The sequence below is a fragment of the Camelina sativa genome, chromosome 4 (assembly GCF_030686135.1).
Source record: "Camelina sativa cultivar CO46 ecotype springtype chromosome 4, ASM3068613v1".
Taxonomy (NCBI): domain Eukaryota; kingdom Viridiplantae; phylum Streptophyta; class Magnoliopsida; order Brassicales; family Brassicaceae; genus Camelina; species Camelina sativa.
The window spans coordinates 21963578-21980123 of NC_141883.1; the positions used below are offsets into that span (position 1 = coordinate 21963578).

Here is a 16546-nt window from a genome sequence, read left to right on the forward strand (position 1 = left end):
GGTCAAACAGACTGTTTTTGGAAGAATAGAAAAAAGGAATTGATTTTATTGGGGCTCTCCGACCAAAGCCAAATGTGAGTGTGTGAGGTTAAAACTGAAAAAAAGAAGAATCTCAAATTCCAACTACATTCCACAGGGAAGCCAAAGTGGCCTTCACTAGCCTAAACAAAAACAAAAAAGAAACCCTTCAAAATCCTTTCTTCTTTTTTTTTTAAAAATGAACCAAAATCATCAAACTCAACATCTAAATCCTAAAGTTAAACTCTTTGAGTTTTAGATCAAGACAAAGTTTAGATCTTTTTTTTTTTTTTTTTTTGACACAAACGAGGTAAGCTCACTTACATAGAAGAAGGAAATGGTTTGTGGGTAGAGAGAGAGTGTGAGATTTGTTGGGATAAGAACAGAGAGAAAAAGAAGAGTTTTTTTGTGTGTTTTGGAATGCATGGTTGAAGAAGAAAGACCCATTTTTTAACTTTCATTTTCAGACAAGAAGAGTAGTTGAAGAGATGGGTTGTTGTCAGTCAAGGATAGATAGCAAAGAGATAGTGTCTCGTTGCAAAGCAAGGAAGAGGTACTTGAAACAGCTTGTCAAAGCTAGACAAACTCTCTCTGTCTCTCACGCGCTTTATCTCCGTTCTCTACGCGCCGTCGGCTCTTCCCTTGTCCACTTCTCTTCCAAAGAAACTCCTCTTCACTTCCACAACCATCCTCCATCTCCTTCTCCTCCTCCACCACCTCCGCCGCGTCCTCCTCCTCCTCCTCTTAGCCCTGGCTCAGAAACCACTACTTGGACCTCTACCACCAATTCATCCGCTCTCCCTCCTCCTCCTCCTCCGCCGCCGCCTCCACCTCCTCCTCCTCCGCCTTCTTCTACATGGGACTTCTGGGATCCGTTTATACCGCCGCCTCCTTCTTCCTCAGAGGAAGAGTGGGAGGAAGACACAACCACCACCACCGCAACAAGAACCGCGACAGGAACCGGAACTGGTTCTGACGCTGCTGTCACGACTGCTCCGACGACAGCTACTCCTCAAGCTTCGTCTGTAGTGAGTGGATTCTCTAAAGATACAATGACAACGACGACGACGGGGAGTGAGTTAGCAGTTGTGGTGTCGAGGAATGGTAAAGATCTAATGGAGATTATTAAAGAAGTGGATGAGTATTTCCTTAAAGCTGCAGATTCTGGTGCTCCACTCTCTTCTCTCCTTGAAATCTCAACCTCCATCACTGCCTTTTCTGGTCATACCAAAGCAGGTGAACAATCAAGCTCTTGTCTTCTTCACGATCACTAAAGGTGGCTGAGTGATTTTGATTTGTGTGTGTGTTTGTTTGTGTCTATCTCCAGGGAAAATGTACAGTAACTACGAATGCAATTTGAATCCGACGTCGTTTTGGACAAGGGGATTTGTTCCTAAGTTAAACGAATACAGAACCGCAGGAGTAGTAGTTGGAGGAAACTGCATTGTTGGTAGCCATTCATCTACAGTGGATAGACTCTATGCTTGGGAGAAGAAACTTTTTCAAGAGGTCAAGGTATTCATTCATTCATTGATTAAGTTTCAATCTTTTGAACAATTTAGAGTTTGGACGTATTTGTGTGGATGTTTAGTTTCGTGGAAGTATGTTTTATTCTCCAAATTCAATTTTTTATTCACTTTGAAGTTTGAATCTTGAAATTGGTTTGCTTAGTTTTTCCATCCAAATATGGATAAATGTTTTTTTTTTGGAATTTGTTTTATTCATGTGTGTGGCATTAAAAGGCTTGTGGTGGGTCCAAGCGTGAGCAGATAGTGTAAGAGACCCACGTGTGTACTTAATTCTAATAATGAATCTTGTGACACTGACACAAATATATTGCCAAGCAGAGTCAGTGATTGAGTGAGTGTGTTTGTTGTTCTGTGAATGTGGGTTGTTACAGAATGCAGAGAGCATAAAGATGGAGCATGAGAAGAAATTGGAGCAAGTGAGGAGGCTTGAGATGAAGAGAGCTGAGTATGTCAAATCTGAGAAGGCTAAGAAAGACGTTGAGAAGTTAGAATCTCAGCTCTCAGTTTCTTCACAAGCCATCCAAAGTGCCTCTAACGAGATCATCAAGCTCAGAGAGACCGAGCTTTATCCTCAGCTCGTTGAGCTTGTTAAAGGGTTAGTTGTGTGTATACCATTGCTTCATTTCCCTTCATTTGGTCTATGTTATGAACAAAGGTTCTTGTATGATGTACTGTAGGCTAATGTGTATGTGGAGGAGTATGTACGAGAGCCACCAGGTTCAAACTCATATTGTTCAGCAGCTTAAGTACCTCAACACCATTCCATCCACTGAACCTACATCCGAGCTTCACAGACAATCAACTCTTCAGCTTGAGCTCGAGATCCAACAATGGCATCATTCTTTCTGCAATTTAGTCAAGGCTCAGCGTGACTACATCCAATCTCTCACAGGTTGGCTCAGGTTAAGTTTGTTTCAGTTCAGCAAGAATCCACTTGTTAGGAGTAGCTACGAGTCAAAGATCTACAGCTTCTGTGAGGAATGGCATTTAGCTATCGATCGGATCCCTGATAAAGTAGCATCTGAAGGGATCAAAAGCTTTCTGACTGCAGTCCATGGAATTGTGGCTCAACAAGCCGACGAGCATAAGCAGAAGAAGAGAACAGAAGCTATGTTAAAAGATTTTGAGAAGAAATCAGCTGCGCTGAGAGCGCTTGAGAGCAAGTATAGTCCATATTCAGTGCCTGAGAGCAGGAAAACGAACCCTGTGATAGAGAAGAGAGTAAAGGTTGAGATGCTAAAAGCAAAGGCAGAAGAAGAGAAAAGTAAGCATGAGAAGTCAGTGAGTGTGACCAGAGCCATGACTCTAAATAACTTGCAGATGGGATTCCCTCATGTGTTTCAGGCAATGGTTGGGTTTTCAAGTGTGTGTATGCAAGCCTTTGAGTCTGTGTACAACGAAGCTAAGAGCATAGGTGAGGATCAAGAGGAGGTCAAGAGGTTGCTCCCTTAGAGAATAACAAATCTAAGAAATTGTTTTACCATTTGCTCTTTGTTTTTGCTTGTTCCAAACCAACCTTTTGGTAAAATGTTAGGTTGAGTTTATGCTATTTATATAATCTTTTTGAAATTGGTTAGAAGACTTTTCACTGAATCATTCCTTGAAACTTCATATCGTCAACTACTTCTGATCCATGTACAGAGCTGTAACTAACTCTCAGCTCTTGGCACACTTCCATTGAAGCCAGGCCAAGCGCATGTCACATTTCAAAGACAAGAATGTCTCCCTTACACTTTGGTTATTGAAGGACTCGAGTGCTGCAAAATAGACATCCTCAGGTACGCCGTGAATCCGATCTAGCTCTCTGATACACTCGGAAAGAGAGAACCTGCTACTCAGCTGCATCAAAGCAGTAGTCCGCAGCTTCGATGCAGCTGCCATTTCAAATGTAGCATTGGCAATAGACGCCTCCACGCCTCTGCGCCTTCTCTTAGGAGTAGGAGAACACACTGCAGCAGTATCATCATACTCAGATGAACACACTACATGTTTCCCATTGGTCATGGAATCTTCTGCGAATATCTGGCAGAGCTGCTTGTAGATAGGACAACCAATTGTTCTTATGTCCTCTGCATCTGGATACTCCTGAGTGTTAAGATACCAGAAAGATCAGCAAAACAGAAGAGGATGAATCAAAGTGAAGTATGAGCATATATAGGGTTAAAAAGACAAGACCTTTACATATTGGTCCCAAGCTTCATCAGTGGCGATAACAGAACCAGTGGATTCATCAAAAACGAAGTCATCTCGAGATAGTAGTAACTTAACAAGTGCAAATTGGCGTTTGAGAAGAGCGAATCTGTTCTTGAGATGTTCTTTATCCCATTGAAGACCACTTGTTTTGTAAAACTCAGAGGATATAAAGTTCCAAGCTTTATTTGGGAGAGAATTGTTCACTCTGTTTCCTTTAAGGACTTGATCGACTAATAGATCTGCGAGTAGCTTCGTTAGGAAAGGCGTCCACTTTGGTTGCTGCTGCTGATGATGATGATGATACTGCTCTTCACCGAAGATTCGATTCGCCATCGTGAAATTCAGATGTAGGCCGATTGGGAAACCCTAAACCTAATCGATCATACAAACAGGTGATGAAGAGAGTGGCCAAAAAGTATTCAGAAAGGGAGTTGGCGATGATATGTCTGATTTGATTGAAAGACCCCTAAAGTCATAATTATTCACATGATTGCCCCATTTACAAGAAGTGGTACAAACCTCATCCAAGAATCATTGGTAGATAAAAAGCGCTGGTGATATAATGGTCTTTGAATGGCCATTGATAGATATTGGTATCTGAAAGACTGAAAACATTGATATCATGTGAATATGCTCTGGTAATTTATGTTGCATCCTACCAGGTATACAGCTGACCTAGCTGCATTAACTTATGCTATATATGAAAGTGAAACGATCATGCATTCGTATATGTAGGCATCATAATACAGTCATGCATTCAGATTTTGTCCTTTTTTTTTTTTTATGCACAGTGTTGAGATCCAAGGAAAGAAGTCTCTCCTCAGTCTTAGCTTGTCCATACTCTTGTCTTTGCATAACTTTTGTAATCCTCCTTATTGATGCTTATCAGCCTATTGAGTAGATTATACTAGTACTCATTAGTGATCTATGTGACAGGCATAGCTTTCTTTACTTCTCTGATCCGTTGTTTTTTGCAGGCCGCATAAACTGGCTTTGTATATAGAGAATGCTGCATGGAGAAGCTGTTGCAGCTGGCACGGTATCCTCCTCTGAGTCGGCATCATTACTTCTTTAGGTTAAATTTAAGTTATACTCAGGTGACGGCTATAGACATCCTAAAACAAGCTACGCTGCCTGAAACCATAATAGTGATTTGAAAAGAGTTCAGGAAAAAAAAAGGATTACATTTTTACAAGAGAACAACAATGTCCCAATGCAAAAATGTTCATGTCAAATCATAAGGAGGTGACCTACCAACCTATAATTAACTTTGGGAAATTGTTTGTTTGTTATAGTTAGTTAAGGACATTGCTTAAAGAAGAAATCAAGTTTAATGATAACTTAAACACTCACATGATTTGTATACGCAACAGAAGTAAAGAGAGAGAGAGAGAGAGAGAGAGAAATTCGTTTGGGCGGCAGAAGAAGACAAGTCCCTACAACACAACAAAATCGATTGGTAAGTTTTGTAGTATTGTTTTGAAAAGGCTATTAAAAGAGGAAATCCACAAATAGTCAGGTAAATAGAGAAAGAAGAGAAAAAAGGTTTTTGATTATTTTTGTGCCAGCGGAAGGAACGTTTCAACTCCATTTTTCCCGGCCAAAGCTAACTAAACAAACTCTTGGTTTTTCGTTTTTTGTCTTCTCATTTTTGTTTTTTTGGTTTTATTGCTTTTTCCCCTCTTTCTTTGGGTAATAATAGGGTTTTCAATTTTTTTGGGACAAAAGTCCGCTCCTTTCGAATCCGCAATGCCCAGATGGTCGATTAACACAAATATCAAGAATTTCCTATTCCAGGCCTGTGTTCTATAGTTCTCAAGATCTGAAAGGCTCAATCTTTTTGTGGATTTTCCCTGAAATTATAAATCTTTTGAGGGGGAAATGAGTGCTTCGAGGTTCGTAAAGTGCGTGACGGTTGGTGATGGAGCTGTCGGAAAAACATGTTTGTTGATTTCTTACACAAGCAACACTTTCCCTACGGTTCTGTCCAATTCTTTTCGCTTTTATGTTTCCTTGTTTCATTAGCACAACAACATCTCATGTTTCTTGTTTTTTTTTTTTTTTTTTTTTTTTTTTTGCAATATACAGGATTATGTGCCTACCGTTTTCGATAATTTCAGTGCAAATGTTGTTGTTAATGGAAGCACCGTGAATCTTGGATTGTGGGATACTGCAGGTTCTTGAATATATCAACTATATCTTGTTTTGAAATTTCAAGAAATGGTTTTTTTTTTTTAAACAAAAATTTGGATCTGAAGATTTTGAAAAATTGGGTATGAAAAAACAGGGCAAGAGGATTACAACAGATTAAGACCACTGAGCTACCGTGGAGCAGATGTTTTCATTTTGGCTTTCTCTCTTATCAGTAAAGCCAGTTATGAAAACGTTTCCAAAAAGGTAAAGAATCCATCAAACATTCTTTCATATAATTGGGATCTTCACATAGTGAAATCGAACTCTCTCATAAAAGTCACGATGGTGTGTTTGCAGTGGATCCCGGAGTTGAAACATTATGCGCCTGGTGTCCCCATCGTCCTTGTTGGAACAAAGCTTGGTGAGATTTTCAATTGTGTTTTCTCCTTCCTGATCTCTGCCTTTGCTTTTACTAGTTGTGACTGAGTAGTTTGTGTTGCTCCTCCTCCTCTCCAGATCTTCGAGATGATAAACAGTTCTTTATCGACCATCCTGGCGCTGTCCCGATTACTACTGCTCAGGGAGAGGAGCTGAGGAAGCAAATAGGAGCACCTACTTACATCGAATGCAGTTCCAAAACTCAAGAGGTATATATTGGCTAGTCCTACTCTTTAGGCAATTTTTCTTATGTCAATGGCTCAATGCTAATGTTGATTATGTGAGCTTGCAGAATGTGAAGGCGGTGTTTGACGCAGCCATCCGAGTGGTGTTGCAACCGCCAAAGCAGAAGAAGAAGAAGAGCAAAGCGCAGAAGGCTTGCTCCATTCTATGATTGGAAATCTCTGTTTTTTATGTATTTGGTTTTGGTATATTAATGTTCTAACAATGAATGAATCAATATGTTAATGGACGGGACACCCTTTTTGTTCTTAATATTGATGGAGTTTTGTCTGAATCATTGTCTTTTTTTGCTTCTACAATTCAGTCCTATGCGCAATTTTATACACACACACACCCCGTGTTTTGAGATCGTTTCAGTCATAATTTGTTTGTTAATGTTTAAAACTTTGCAAACATGTTTATTGGTAGAGAGTGACTGTAACTAGGAAAAGAAAAGTATGATACAAGTTTTATTTCTTAAGAAGCCATGATTATTGATGATGTGCCTAAAAAGAATGCAGGAAAAAAAAAGGTCATTCAAACCATTCCATTTTGATTTTCTCGTATTTCTCGCTCATGCCACCATCTTGCTGTCTCTGAAACTCGATGTAACGTAGAGTGCTATTTATGAACGACTCTGCGCCTGACTCAACCTTCTTCGTCTCGCTTCTGATTAATTCAGCTAAGCTCTTGATTGTATCGCCTGTTACTTCTGTGTTTCCTTTCTCCAAGAAGTAGAGATACCTGCATTCACTCATAAAACCATTAAGAGAAAGTGGTAGCAAAGTACTCAATTACAAGCATTTTGTAGCATATACAGGTGCAACTAAAACGAGTAACTTACTTGTTCAGAAGTTCAACATATAGAGCCACCGACCCAGTGCTACTGGTACCACGGGATGCGTTGGTCATGTTTTGAACAGCATCTGCAATTCTTTGTGCCCTTATCAAGCAAAGCACAACCCTGGTCTCCCAACAAAATGACTAACTCTCAGTATGCCTCAATTGTTTCCCTTCATAACATTGAGATTTTACAGTATACAATCATATGTACATACCTCTCTCCATCTTTCAGGTTCTCGCACTCATCAGCCCAGAAGAGATGCGCACATTCATAAACAGCTCTACACTGATCTGGCTTCCTAAGGAGTCTTGCAGAGTACTACAACAACATAATTTAGCCTTGTTAGTTTTCAATGTAGCACTCACTTACTCAACTGATTTGTCAGGAAAGATACCCCTGTCGCCTTGTGAGTCAGAATATCTCTGTTCTCTACACTAAGTACACGCATCCGCTGGAGTGTCCCTATTATTAAACGTAGTGCTGTTACTTGTGCCTTTGAATCCTAAAACACCCAAAATTAAGCAACGTTAAGGACTTCCTTGCAGAATTGCATGTAGTCTACTAAGAAATATACTTACTGAAATTTCTTCTTCATACAGAAGATATGCCTTTGTGAAGAACTCATAAGTGACCGTTTCTAACTCACAGTCATTTGCTGCCTGAGGATTAAATAGCAAGAAATTTTTCAGCTCATGCACTACATCTATTGTTGGTTTTGAACTTTTGATAATGGATACACCAAAGGATCATATACCTGAGCACATTGCAAGTAGAGGCGCAATGCCAAATCAGGTGCGGAAACATCAGATAGAGCTTCCACGGTCTGTAAAAAGTTGAGATTCAAAATCGACTGGCATCATTATTCTGGCAAAAATAAATACTATGTTTCACTGGGACAAAGCCAGCGATGTTAGCAAGGCACTGTCCTCACTACTTTATAACAGTCAATATGTATGTACACTTGCCTCACTTAAAAGCTGTAGAATTCTCTTTGGTGTTGCTGATGCATCATCTCCAAATGGGTTTTCATCTCCACCTCGCAGTCGCCGAATTAACTGCACATGTTTGTCAACACAATATGAAAAGTTCCAAATTCAAACAAATGTCTATTAAATCCATAACAGAACTGGAAACGACACAATCATTCCAAAAAATTTAATTGAACTTAAATTTTCCAATTTGGAGATGGAGTGAAGAAGTGATCAGTAAAAAATAAACAGACCTTGAGAGCGGAAAAGACAAGGGCTGGTATGGTTAAAGGCAAACGTTTAGGTCCTCCAGTCAGGATGTGCTTCCTTACTGTGAAAATAATCTGTAGTTGGGTAAACGAATTTAGAATCGTACACACACCACAGGCCACATTGATAGTAACACCTCAATTAATCATAACACACACCTTAGACATTTCTTCTGGATCATCATTGTAGAGGTTGTGAACAAGCCGTGCAACAAAGTTCTGCTCTTCCTGGAAGTCTTCTTCATCAATCTAGAACTCAACATAGTTTCAAGTTTGAAAGTGTAAGTTATCTAAAGGAAAACAACTCTTTCGAGTGACTAGTATACTGTATAGACAAATGCAATAAGAATTGACAAACAAAGATTCTAACACCTCATTATCAATTGTTCCGTCAAAATCCTTGATGAGACCCTTTGCCAGTTCAAACAATGCATCGACCTGTAACAAACAATAAAATGAAACTCCACATCAATAGAGAATGCTAAAAAGAAGAAACTGAATCGAGGAAGGAAACAAATACCTCATCAGCAGTAGAAATGTGAGTATTGTTTTTCAAAACGCTCTGAACTATAATAATTGCCATTGTTTTGTTTGTCTCATGGTCAAGGTATTCCATTACTCGAGGATAGTTGGTAAGCTTCAAAATAGTTACAACATTATTATACTTCTCCAACGGAGCCCTAAGAAACGCGACGATCTGCTTTGCTGCCTTGTCATCACAAAGCTTTCCTGTGGCAGATAGTTGGGTAACACAAGATCCCTAAAGAAAAAGAGAGAGACAACAATGCGTATTAGCAACAATCAGAACTGCTTTATGCATTTAAAAAAACTACTACACATGAATAAACTTAACACGCTTATACATGCTCAGAAAGCATTATACCAAAACTTGGTCCACATAGTCCAGACGATCCGAATAGACATGGAGAGTAAATTTCAGAAGAAACAAATACAATGTTACAGATCCTGCGGCTGGCAAGTCCACCTGTGCTTCTACAACCTGAATCATAATATAAGATGTAGAATCAATCAACTGTTTATATATACAATTGTGAAGAGATTATTTATGTGATACAATCAGAGGCAGGTAGGGAAACATAAATTACACAATAACATCGCAACACCCTGGGGATTAAGCAAGATTTTTCAGCTGTTTCTAATACTAGCCACCCAAATAAATAAACTTATATTCAAGTGTCAATTTCAGTTATCCTTTTGACTTCATAAATTAGATGCAAGACTTACCTTCCCAATGGCATAATTGAACTTTGAAAAGGCTTCTACTTGCAGGAAATTAGGCAATGCTTCCACACTAGATGCAGCATAGTTTGAAAGCCTTTCCATTAGACCAGAAAGGACCGTCTTGATATCAACAGACGGCTGAAAAACAAAATGACAAAAAGGAAAAAAGGGGAAACATGTTCCGATGGGATGAGGTTGATTAACAGTCTGTTCTTTTTTCGTTTTAAACTGCATATGAAGAAGTAGTCGATTAAATGAAAAAAGTACCTGAAGTTGTGGACAAACACCCAATAAAACATCGAGAGTTTGAAGATGGAAATCATCAGGAAATACTTGAATAATGCAATCCATTAGGTAGCACTGAGCAAGTTCATCCTTACAGTTGACAACCTTTAAAACATAGTGATAAATAATTCATATACCGCAACACGTAGACGGAAGCTTGGATGCTGAAATTATCTAAAGAAAGAGAGAAAAACCAGACCTGCTCCAGTATTCTAGGAAGAACAGTATCTCTGTAGATTCCAAGGTCAACACCTTCCAACTGACTCAATACATGAAGGTTCTTCCCAACCTAATCAGGCAGTAAAGAGAAGAAAAAGGTGTCTTTCAGAAAATAATTAGAACCATTGCTCGCAAATTTTCTAGATGAGAAGAATGAGCTACAAGTTAATGGTATTACAAGATCACGTAGTTCATTCCTTTCTTTCTCCCGTTTCTCCTTCTCCCGACTAGATCCCTGGATACCCGAAAGTCTCAACTCAGGTTCAGTTCAGTAGGGAAAATTCACACAGAGTAGACAATAGCATATGACCAGACATTAGACTCTCACCACATGCAACCATATTCAGCATATACAAGATGAATATGAGAGCAGAAATATATCATTAGTATTCCAACCAACCTGATGTTGCATGCGGACCCATAATTTGTTCATCTCGGTAAAATTCTGAAGCACAAACTCTAAAGCATTCATTTGTGCATTACCATCTCTGCAGAGAAAAGCAAAACACTTGCCTCTTTACATGTGTTTCCTAATTTAAAACAAAAAAAAAAATGTGCTAAAGACTAAGTTGTGTGACCTTTACCCTTCCAACTCAGAACCAATGCTGGGTAACTTATCCCTAGTAACTTGAGCAAGGTAACTTCTCAAGAAAAGACCACGTAAAGGATGTTGAACAGCTCGACACATTTCAACAAGATCCTTAAGTATATCCGTAGTAGTAACGTCCTTGGATTTGATATATACAGATCCTATAGTACAGAGAAGATACCTGAAAATTCGATTGATGAGTATGTAATGTATCTATAAAGCTGATCGAATTCAGAGAGTGTATAAGACAAAATGTATATTATATACTCTGAACTTACAATCTTGGCAAAATGTTACCGGCGTGCTGGACTAACTCGTACAGCTCTGCAAAGGAGCAACCACGTCCCGTCTCTTCCTTAAAGAATATCTCCAATGTCCCCAGTTCATTAAAAACTCGCATATCTGTACGAATCAGATCGCAGTTAAGGAAATTAAATTGATACACAAGAGCTGCTGATCCCCCCCCGGATTGCAAAATTTGCGAAGAAGGTGAATTAACTCACAGAGTTCATAGTATTTATGAGGAGAAAGCTTGGAAGTACGAAGCTCGCTGAGCATCTGAGCAGAAAATTTGAGAGCGTCTTTGAGATTGTTGGAGTCCTGCCATGGTAATCGCGAATTCGTTAGAATTTAGGGTTCCAATGCCGATGGAAGATCCCGATTGGAATAAATTGATTGACGAAGAAGAGAAAAGAGGAGAGGAGAGAAATACAATAGCGCGCTGCATGTAGAAAGCATTTTGCTTAACGGCGGCGTTGGCGGCGGCGAGCCACTTCTCATCGTCCTCGGCGATCATATTTGTTTCTCACTACTTTACTTACTCGTCAGATAAAAGTCTCAATTTTGACCCAACATTTGTTTAGAGATCGTCCCTCCCCATTTAATAAACTTGTTATTATTCTTTGTTCATTAACCAACTTTACCTTTTTTTTCAACGCTTGCTTTAAAATACATGCTGACAAAAAAATGTTGTTACTTTCAATTTCGTAAATCGATCACATGATTCACACTTACTTCAAATTGAATGTGCTATATAAAAAAAAGCTTTTCTCAAATCTAAGAATTGGCAAATCTGACCCCAAAGAAAAGAAAAAAACAAATGAGACAGGATCAGATACAATTTGAGAAAACCATAACTTTTCTCCTCTTTCCATTCTAAATCAGAAATTTTACTACTCTGTCTACAAAAACAGACCAACTCATGCTCATTCCCAAGAACAGCTTTCAATTTTCATGACTTCATAGCCTGGAGGATCTGGCAAAAGTGCGCTTTGATTTGGGGACTAGCTTCTTATTATGGCCCTGTTCTTTTGATGATCGCTGAGATAGCGACTGCGACTGTATAAAACGACGGTGAACATAAAAAATATGAAAGCAAAACGACAATTTAAAACTGTAAAAAAAAAGTAACACCGGAAAAAATGGAAGTGAGATTGGAAAAACGGGAAGCGTGATACAGCGACTGTGGAGTCGTCAAAAAAACCAGCGATTAGAAAATATTTTCATTTCATCAGTTCCAAAAAACTCAGCGACTGATTTTTCAAAAAACTGGGTCGTCCTTTCAGCTTCCCCCTCTTTAATTTTCGGTCGCAGTCGCTATTGTAGCGATCGATAAAAGAACAGGGCTTATGTCAGTAAATCACTGATTTCTCTAAACTAGTCTCTTTGATCACATTTTTCTGCCTCTTGGCATCCTAGTCTTAGTCCATGGACTATCTCCTTCAAGTCCACAAGGCCACACCCTGGTATCCGTCCTATTTTCCTTTCCTTCACGATCTCCCTCACTCTATCAACATCCTCCCACCGTCCTGTAACACAGTAGATGTTCATCAGCAAATGGTTATACTTGTAGTTCTGAGGATCCGTCTCTATCAGGGACTTGGCAATGCTCTCCCCTATAGACGGATTTCCTGTGAAACGCGATGAGCTAAGCAAGTTAGCCCATTTTGCAGTCTCTGGCGTCATATCTTCCTCTGGCAGATTCTTCAGAGTTTCCTCTGCTTCTTCAGGGAATCCAGCGCTGGAGTAAAGATTAGCCATGCACCATTGGTGTCCAAAGTTTGGTTTGATCTCAAACTCATCAACCATCAGGGTGTAGTAACTTTCTCCTCGAGAAACAAGCCCAGATCTAGCACAGCCGCAGAGAACACCAACAAATGTTACTTCATCAGGCATGAGCTTACCATTGATCATAGCTTCAAATAACTTGAACCCATCTTCAGGATTCCCGTGTAGACAATGTGCCACTATCATCACATTCCACGTAACTTTGTTCCTACGGGATACACTATCGAATATCCTACGTGCTAAATCTACTTCCTTGCACTTTCCATACATGTCAATCAGAGCTGTATCAATAACTACACTCGAGTTCAGCAAGGTTCTTCTTATCAATGAAGCGTGAACGGACCTACCTTCCTTAAGTCTAGCTGATCTACCGCAAGCATTCAACAACGAAACCAAAGTACTCTCATTCCCTTGCAACCCTGCTCTAGCCATCTCACGAAACAAACTAATGGAAACTCCAGGATTGTTAGCACTCAAATAAGCACCAATCATGATATTCCAAGAAACCATATCTTTCTCAGGCATTTCATCAAACAACTTGTGCGCATACAAAAGATCACCATTCATCACCGCCCCCTTGATTACAGAGTTCCAAGACACAATATCTCTTTTAGGAATTTCAACAAACAGCTTCTTCGCAAGATCCAAAGCACCACAAGAAGTATACATATAAATCAACGAGTTTTGAACATTCAAAACTCGATCGCATCCATGCTTCACGGCTTGCCCGTGACACATTTTGCCAGAATCAATGCAAGACGTCTTCTCGATACAACTAATCAACGAAACGAAGGTGTAACTATCAGGAAAAAAACCAAATCTCACTACATCGAAGTAAAACCCCAACGCTTGTCTCGGAGCAGAAGAGACCAAATACGCCTTAAATACGGAATTGGTACAGTCGAGCTTCCCAATGCTGCGGTGTACCGATACGGTGTAGCTGGAATCGCCGAAACGAGAAGAACACTTTAACAATCTGATAGCCCAAGAAGAATCCCAGAAGTTACCAGAGGTGATAAGCCTAGCGTGGACTTGGAAGAGGTGTAGGATAGTATTGGAACCTTCGACAAGTTTGAAACCCTTAAGCAGACCCAGACCCGGGACAGGGGGGATGAATCTGGATGTGACGAATTGGCGAATAGAAGAAGCTTTTGCCATTCATCTCCAGCTTGGAGGATCCTTAGATTTGAGTCAGGGTTGGATTCAGAAATCGCCATTAACCCACCACGATCATAGCTATGTCAAAAGGACTCGGAAGGTGTCAGGTGTGTCATGTGTGCGGCGAAGGAGAAGAAATCGTTTAGAGTAAAACCTTACCAGAACCTTCTGAACAAGCCGGAGTGTTCCGGTTTTGCCGGATTAAAGTCAAACTTGGTTCGAGTGGATATGATTATTATTTTAAATAGAGTTTGCCATCAGAATAACAAAATTCAGGTGCATATATGCAAATTTGTTTTAATAGAAGATAATGCAATTTTTTGAAGGTTAAAAATGGTGTGAATTGAGGGATAAAGGTACCTCATCTGTCACGACCTAATTTTAGTTTAGATAGGAGTTTCAAATCAATTTTTTTTTTTTTTTTTTAATGGGATACAGAGACATTTACCTATACAAGCGAAACTGTTTTTAAAAGCAAAATTGAGATATATATCTATGGAGTCTTCTTATCTTCTTGGTGTTTCTTCTGTTGGAATCATCAATGTATATATATCTGAATCAGATTGAGTTTTTAGAATGTGATGTGCATGAAGAAAGAAAACAAAAGAAGGTGATACGTAGAGAGAAAAAGAAGGTGAGAAGTAAGGGTCTGGTGTTGGTGTGTGAACATAAAAAAAAAGAGAGGTTGTGTTTTAACGTACATTGTAATCCATTAAAGGCCTTGCAAATCACGCAACAGGGACGACCAACCCCTTTTTTTTGTTTGTCTATCCAAAACACACACGCCTCTCTTCACTCTTGTTAAATTGATAACGGCCAGACCAAATTGCAGAGAGAATTAAACAAAAGAAGAAGATGAAGGTTCTAGAGAAGTGGTTGGCCTTGATGTACCCAAGAGTGCAAGAAGGAAGAGAGGAAGAGTGCTGTAGTGTGTGTCTGATGAGAATGGAGGAAAAAGATCATGTCAAGTCTCTACCTTGTTCCCATGAGTTCCATAGTCTCTGCGTCGACAGATGGTTCAATGTCAGCCGCAAGATTTGCTGTCCTCTTTGTCGCTTTTCGCCTGCTACCATTCTCCTCACGGATGAACTTCTCCTCTGGTTCTCCTCTTTCCATTTCTGATTCCTTCCTGTTTTTTTTCTTCTTCTTGGGATTTAAAACACCTTTTTCTCTATGTAATTCCCCTTGATTCTCAGAACAAAAAAGATGAGAAAGTCTTGTAAATAAATTGTTAATTGCCAATTTTACATCTTCTTGATCACAACCGCCAAAACAAAAGCAATGTGATAATCACATATCACATATCTTTTGATTCCAAATTTCTACTCTCTCTTGTTCCGGAGATCCTCTGCTCCACAAATGTTGATGTGTGAAATAGAAAATATAGATAATACAAATATTCTTTGGGATAAATCGGAACTGCTCATTTTATTAACATAGAATTCAAGAGAAGGGTTTACAGAAAATACAATCAAAGCTCTAAGCGCAATTAATACAAATGTAAATGCACTTTTCTCTCTGATTGCCAAGATTTCGGATCCAGAGCTCTGACAATGACCGCTGGTATTTATAGTGGGACACTGACCTAGGGACCCTTCTGTCTCCTCCGTAAAATGACCATTTTGCCCCTGCGGCCAAATGGACCAGATCCAAGACTTCAAACCCTAAACTTCTTAAGAATCCTCTGTTGGGCTTCCCGAACTGTTGGGGGCAAAGCCCATATCCAACAATGGTCCTCCCCTAGTCCGATGTGCGATGGCTTGCTTGAGCCCGTCATGTACAATTTTCTGTCTCTAGGTCCGTCTTGCAGAAAAAACAGAAGATTGTTGAGAGCTTGAAGGCCTTCCAGAGGGTTCCTGAATGAATAGTGCATTGCGCACGTCTTTCAAGGAATCCGGAAGGTTCCGAGATGAATAGTGCATTGTGCACGTTTTTCGAGGTGTTCAGGAGGTTCCAAGATAAATAGTGCATTGCTCACGTTTTGAGATGAATAGTGCATTGTGCATGTTTTTCGAGACATCCGGGAGGTTCTGGGATAAATAGTGCATTGCACACATTTTTCGAGGCATCCGAGAGATTCCGGGATGAATAGTGCATTGCGCACGTTTTTCTAGGTTTCTCGGATTTTAAACGAGAGTTTTACGTGTTTTCCACGTTTACCGAGGTGCGGGAAATAGAGAGCTTCAAAACTAGGGTTCTCCTTTTTACCTCGGTCAACGCACTGGTCCTCTCATATATATATGTCCCTTTGACCTAGGTTTTACTTAATTTTGCTTCTTCTTCACAAGGTAAATTTCTTCTCTCTCTCTCCCTTATCTCTTTACTTTAGACTTTTTGTGGTTATGTGGACCTTGATTCCGCCGACCATGGTT

At 39.7% G+C, this 16546-nt stretch overlaps 4 protein-coding genes and 1 pseudogene across 8 annotated transcripts; 2 read left to right on the forward strand and 3 right to left on the reverse strand.

The window, feature by feature from the left end:
• The first annotated feature begins 121 nt into the window (after positions 1-121).
• LOC104780966 (rac-like GTP-binding protein ARAC11) lies at positions 122-6828 on the forward strand. Of its 4 annotated transcripts, none has more exons than XM_087510514.1 (9): positions 122-1254; positions 1346-1533; positions 1919-2142; positions 2225-2978; positions 5829-5916; positions 6028-6137; positions 6231-6294; positions 6390-6520; positions 6604-6828. In XM_087510514.1, exons 1-9 carry the CDS (start codon positions 507-509, stop codon positions 6703-6705), a joined length of 2409 nt encoding a protein of 802 aa, XP_087366640.1. In that variant the 5' UTR covers positions 122-506; the 3' UTR covers positions 6706-6828. The 4 variants fall into 4 exon arrangements, with proteins under 4 accessions (XP_087366640.1, XP_087366639.1, XP_010503825.1 ...); XM_087510513.1 differs by lacking the exons at positions 122-1254; positions 1346-1533; positions 1919-2142; positions 2225-2978 and adding exons at positions 4361-4402; positions 4718-4985; positions 5114-5199; positions 5538-5720; XM_010505523.3 differs by lacking the exons at positions 122-1254; positions 1346-1533; positions 1919-2142; positions 2225-2978 and adding exons at positions 5064-5199; positions 5538-5720.
• On the reverse strand, positions 3108-4332 carry LOC104780965 (L10-interacting MYB domain-containing protein-like). The gene is made up of 2 exons (XM_010505519.3): positions 3723-4332; positions 3108-3632 (listed from the first exon to the last, which is right to left on the reverse strand). The coding sequence occupies exons 1-2, from the start codon at positions 4071-4073 to the stop codon at positions 3204-3206; spliced, it is 780 nt and encodes a 259-aa protein (XP_010503821.1). The 5' UTR covers positions 4074-4332; the 3' UTR covers positions 3108-3203.
• A 77-nt stretch (positions 6829-6905) lies between the features above and the next one.
• Positions 6906-12432, reverse strand: LOC104780967 (vacuolar protein sorting-associated protein 35C). 2 transcript variants are annotated; one of them, XM_010505524.3, is made up of 21 exons: positions 11662-12432; positions 11453-11549; positions 11228-11351; positions 10945-11130; positions 10761-10848; positions 10539-10595; positions 10341-10430; positions 10124-10246; positions 9860-9994; positions 9498-9614; positions 9135-9374; positions 8987-9052; positions 8774-8863; positions 8600-8689; positions 8343-8432; positions 8132-8200; positions 7956-8036; positions 7772-7879; positions 7592-7695; positions 7378-7497; positions 6906-7277 (listed from the first exon to the last, which is right to left on the reverse strand). In XM_010505524.3, exons 1-21 carry the CDS (start codon positions 11743-11745, stop codon positions 7067-7069), a joined length of 2370 nt encoding a protein of 789 aa, XP_010503826.2. In that variant the 5' UTR covers positions 11746-12432; the 3' UTR covers positions 6906-7066. The 2 variants fall into 2 exon arrangements, with proteins under 2 accessions (XP_010503826.2, XP_087366638.1); XM_087510512.1 differs by having other exon boundaries at positions 9478-9614; positions 11662-11882.
• On the reverse strand, positions 12357-14322 carry LOC104780969 (pentatricopeptide repeat-containing protein At3g51320 pseudogene; annotated as a pseudogene).
• A 621-nt stretch (positions 14323-14943) lies between these two features.
• On the forward strand, positions 14944-15438 carry LOC109132687 (putative E3 ubiquitin-protein ligase RHA1A). Its single transcript, XM_019244717.2, has one exon. It carries the CDS (start codon positions 15030-15032, stop codon positions 15294-15296), a length of 267 nt encoding a protein of 88 aa, XP_019100262.2. The 5' UTR covers positions 14944-15029; the 3' UTR covers positions 15297-15438.
• The last annotated feature ends 1108 nt before the right edge of the window (positions 15439-16546 follow it).

Excerpts from the sequence above, each read along its gene's own strand:
- LOC104780967 (XM_010505524.3), bottom strand. The coding sequence starts at position 11,745 with ATGATCGCCGAGGACGATGAGAAGTGGCTCGCCGCCGCCAACGCCGCC. Across the intron at positions 10,849-10,944 it reads ATTGGTTCTGAGTTGGAAGG|AGATGGTAATGCACAAATGA; the intron begins GTAAAGGTCACA and ends TTTTCTCTGCAG. Across the intron at positions 8,864-8,986 it reads ACGGAACAATTGATAATGAG|ATTGATGAAGAAGACTTCCA; the intron begins GTGTTAGAATCT and ends GTTGAGTTCTAG.
- LOC104780965 (XM_010505519.3), bottom strand. The coding sequence starts at position 4,073 with ATGGCGAATCGAATCTTCGGTGAAGAGCAGTATCATCATCATCATCAG. Across the intron at positions 3,633-3,722 it reads CTTGGGACCAATATGTAAAG|GAGTATCCAGATGCAGAGGA; the intron begins GTCTTGTCTTTT and ends CTTAACACTCAG.
- LOC104780966 (XM_087510514.1), top strand. The coding sequence starts at position 507 with ATGGGTTGTTGTCAGTCAAGGATAGATAGCAAAGAGATAGTGTCTCGT. Across the intron at positions 1,255-1,345 it reads TTCTGGTCATACCAAAGCAG|GGAAAATGTACAGTAACTAC; the intron begins GTGAACAATCAA and ends GTCTATCTCCAG. Across the intron at positions 5,917-6,027 it reads TGGATTGTGGGATACTGCAG|GGCAAGAGGATTACAACAGA; the intron begins GTTCTTGAATAT and ends ATGAAAAAACAG.
- LOC109132687 (XM_019244717.2), top strand. The coding sequence starts at position 15,030 with ATGAAGGTTCTAGAGAAGTGGTTGGCCTTGATGTACCCAAGAGTGCAA.